The sequence below is a fragment of the Tachypleus tridentatus genome, chromosome 8, assembly GCF_004210375.1.
Source record: "Tachypleus tridentatus isolate NWPU-2018 chromosome 8, ASM421037v1, whole genome shotgun sequence".
Taxonomy (NCBI): Eukaryota; Metazoa; Arthropoda; class Merostomata; order Xiphosura; family Limulidae; genus Tachypleus; species Tachypleus tridentatus.
In genome coordinates, this window is record NC_134832.1 from 93744120 (window position 1) to 93747621 (window position 3502).

The 3502-nt window shown below is 37.8% G+C and overlaps 1 protein-coding gene across 1 annotated transcript; it reads right to left on the minus strand.

The window, feature by feature from the left end:
• Nucleotides 1-281: 281 nt before the first annotated feature.
• On the minus strand, nucleotides 282-2266 carry LOC143224222 (uncharacterized). The gene has a single exon (XM_076452644.1). It carries the CDS (start codon nucleotides 1972-1974, stop codon nucleotides 790-792), a length of 1185 nt encoding a protein of 394 aa, XP_076308759.1. The 5' UTR covers nucleotides 1975-2266; the 3' UTR covers nucleotides 282-789.
• Between the last annotated feature and the right edge of the window lie 1236 nt (nucleotides 2267-3502).

A 3502-nucleotide genomic window follows, 5' to 3' on the forward strand; every position in this document is an offset into this window, starting at 1 on the left:
TGCGTTATTTCTACGCCACATTTCGTTCTAACTCAACATAAAAAAGTCTTATATGCTCTTTGAGCAGAAAGGTTTGAGTTACATATATCAAATTATTTCGTATATTACCATACGTGTGTGTTAATGTGTTTTTCTTACAGCAAAGCCATATCAGGCTGTCCCTGATTTTAGCGTTGTAAATCCGTAGACTTACCGCTGTATTAACGGTATTATAGTATATGATTCATATTAGTTGCAAACATTAAAAAATCGATTTCTTAGATTTATTTTATGATTTTTTCATATATATACATATAATGTTTATACACTCATGAATTGTAAAGTAACTGTTTACATTTATATAGAAATTCAAGAAAACTATAAAGAAATAAACTCAATTAAGTTTTTTCAACAGTGTTTATACCTTAATTAAGAAGGGTCCCAAACCTTGCACTAATACATACATAATAAAACAAAATATGCACCTGACTTACGCGATAGTCATCACAAAGTCAATGTGAACTGGTGGTCAAAGGCTGGATCAAATATCGCTTAGTTCAAAATGTTAACGTAATCATATTGTAAGATTTACTTAAGCGTTCAACAGTTTGTCAACACAAGGTTAAGTACAAATAAACGTACATGTATAAAATTATATTCTTATATATCATTACATGTTACTGATTAATAACAGTTTTTTGTTCTAGTTCTCCAACACTGTTGAATCGCCTCCTTAAAAATTTGAAGTCTTAATCGACGAGTTCATGTTTGTACGTTAAGATTTTACTGGGCACCTCAGTGTGTTTCCCATTACCTCTGCCTTGATAGAATCGGTATAGGCCTGTAGATAGTAGACTTCTTATGGGCATTACTGTCAGGTGTCTGCGGCAAACTGACCTGTGGTTGAGTGGGTAATAACTGCAGCCGCCGCGCGAACGTTAACTGCAAAGTCTGAAGTCCGGGCCCAAAGTTACTGCTGGTAGTCTTAAAGTGAGCGGGTTGGTAATTCACGTAAGACAGAAGATTACCGCAACACATTCGCGAGTCGAGCGCTAAGGAGTCACAGCAGCCAACTGTGCAGGGAGCGGCCATTCCAGGTCTTAATCCCAACAGTTGACGAGCACGGCCCGATGAGTTGGTTTCAGTTGTCCCTCGTAATCTGTTCATAGGGTTAAAGTGACCAGGCTCAGGCAGAGCCATCAGGCCATGAGAAAGACGAGAATAAGCTGCTGGGCACTTGAACATTGTTCGTAAGGAAGGGTAGGGGCAAGAAGCCCAACCTAAATGTTTGTCCACTCCATGACCTTGCCCAACGGTCAGTACTCGAGGAAGCGCTGGGAAAGCCTCACTGAATGTGAGTTTGAATGTAGCCAGTTTGTTTCGGGCGGACACTGTGGATCGTCGCCGTAGCTTACCCGTGGTGCTACCAATAAAAACATCATCACTGGACGGGTCGAGCATCCAATAATTACCCTTGCCTGGGTCGTCATATTGACGGGGTACTTTCACGAAACATTTGTTCAAGGATAGGTTGTGCCGAATAGAGTTCTGCCATCCCTGCTTGTTCTCTTTGTAATAGGGAAACGTTTTCATGATGAACTCATAGATGCCGTTAAGAGTCAATCGCTTTTCAGGACTTTGACGGATCGCCATCATGATGAGTGCATTATAGCTGAACTGTGGCTTTTCGTACTTTGGTTTGTTCTCTGCCTTCTCTCCCTTACTCTTGTCCTTACCTTCGTAACTTCTTGTCCGTTTCTGTAAATTGTCTTTCTCAAACGGCTGGTCGCTATCATCTTTATCTGCAACTAGCTGATCAAATGAATTTTGATTGTGTATGAAATCGTTGGGAGAATTCTTACCTATGGTTCGGTTACGCACAATAGCCTCATTGTAGTCCATTTTGATGATACTACTGATAGAGAAAGACATCCGTTCCGGAGAGCATGTTATAGCCTCTGACCCCTGTAGGCGTTCTTCACTTTCATCGCGCATCGTTATTGCTTTTAGTGCAATAGTGCCGAAAGGTTTACTGAATAATTGAAAATTTCTTGTTACGCTGCGCAGTATCAGTCAATGGCTTATTTTCCTTCCTTCTAACAAGCAGGTCGCTCAGGTAACTTTCACCATTAATTGTAGCTTCTGTCTTCTTGCTGACAAACTGGTCACGTATCTAGTTTGCTAACTACCATAAAGGATAATAACGTTCAACATTAGTTATAGTCTTTTCTTTTTATACTGACAAGCTGTTTGCTGTCTTGTTAACTTCCCCCAATGACGCTAACGTTCAGAATTAAATGTAGCTTTTCCCAGAGAGAAAACTTTCTATAAGATTCTACTACACTCAACACTTACGTTAACTGAGAGGCGGGAGTACTTATATTATAGCGAATCACTGTTCAACAAAGTCAACAAAACCACCCAAAGCAGCTAGGAAGTTGGTTTTCTTTCTAGGTGGACCAATAAGTGTGAATAGAAGAAAGAGCATCGATACTTGAAGTTAAATATTAGGGCGGAGTTTAATACACTTAGAATTAAAAAAAAAATTAAAGCTTATAAGGATTCGGCAAACAAACTTAAATATGTACAACAGTCAATTACATATGTTGCTTTGAATAATATTCTTAAACCGGTCAGCACAGCAAATATTGATCTACATATCCTTCTTTTCCTAAGTTTGAGTTATAGTCTAATTTATATAGGTAACCCCAAAGAAAGAAACTCACTTCATCTCATTACTAAGTGTTCCTAAAGGTGCCTAATTCTGAATAGTCTTGGAACATAAATGGAGTTAGAAAATTTCTGAATGTTCTAAGTCTGAGAAGAAATTGAATAATTGCAAATTAAATATTTACCCGGGAATAACCATTAGTTTTATAATATAATATAGTTCTGTATACAGAATCTTGTGTTTTATTTATTTTTTTTATCACACCAACATTACTACTGTAACGAAAAGAATCGATAAATAGTTGCCTAGAAGAGCTTACTGTATTATGATATCATGTATATGTACATACATAGAAGGACAAGTTTCAAGAATTACTGGATTTTCATTGTTTAGATTCTATGTCATTTGGAACTAACATGGTGATTACTTGGCTTAGTAGGAAAAAAAAAACACACCTCATTTGCAGCTTGTTTGTATATTTCTAATTTTGCTCAAAGCTACATAGAGCTATCTACTCTAGCCGTCCCTAATTTTGCAGTGGAAGACAAGAAGGAAGGCAGCTAGCCATCATCACCCATCGCCAGCTCTTAGGCTACTCTTTTTACCAACAAAGTGGAATTGTCCGTCTCATTTTCACGCCCCCAAGGCTGAAATGGCGAACATGTTTTGTGTGACAGGGATTCGAACCCGCGAACCTCAGATTACGAGTCGAGCATAGTTGCAGCTGATTTCAGTTTTGTTTGATTAACTTTATGCAAAAACAGAAGAAAATATATAGTATTTAAAACTATTAGAAATGATGAAAACGTTTCAGTCATATTATGTATTTTAAAATATGACATGAGAGCTAGT

Excerpts from the sequence above, each read along its gene's own strand:
- LOC143224222 (XM_076452644.1), bottom strand. The coding sequence starts at position 1,974 with ATGCGCGATGAAAGTGAAGAACGCCTACAGGGGTCAGAGGCTATAACA.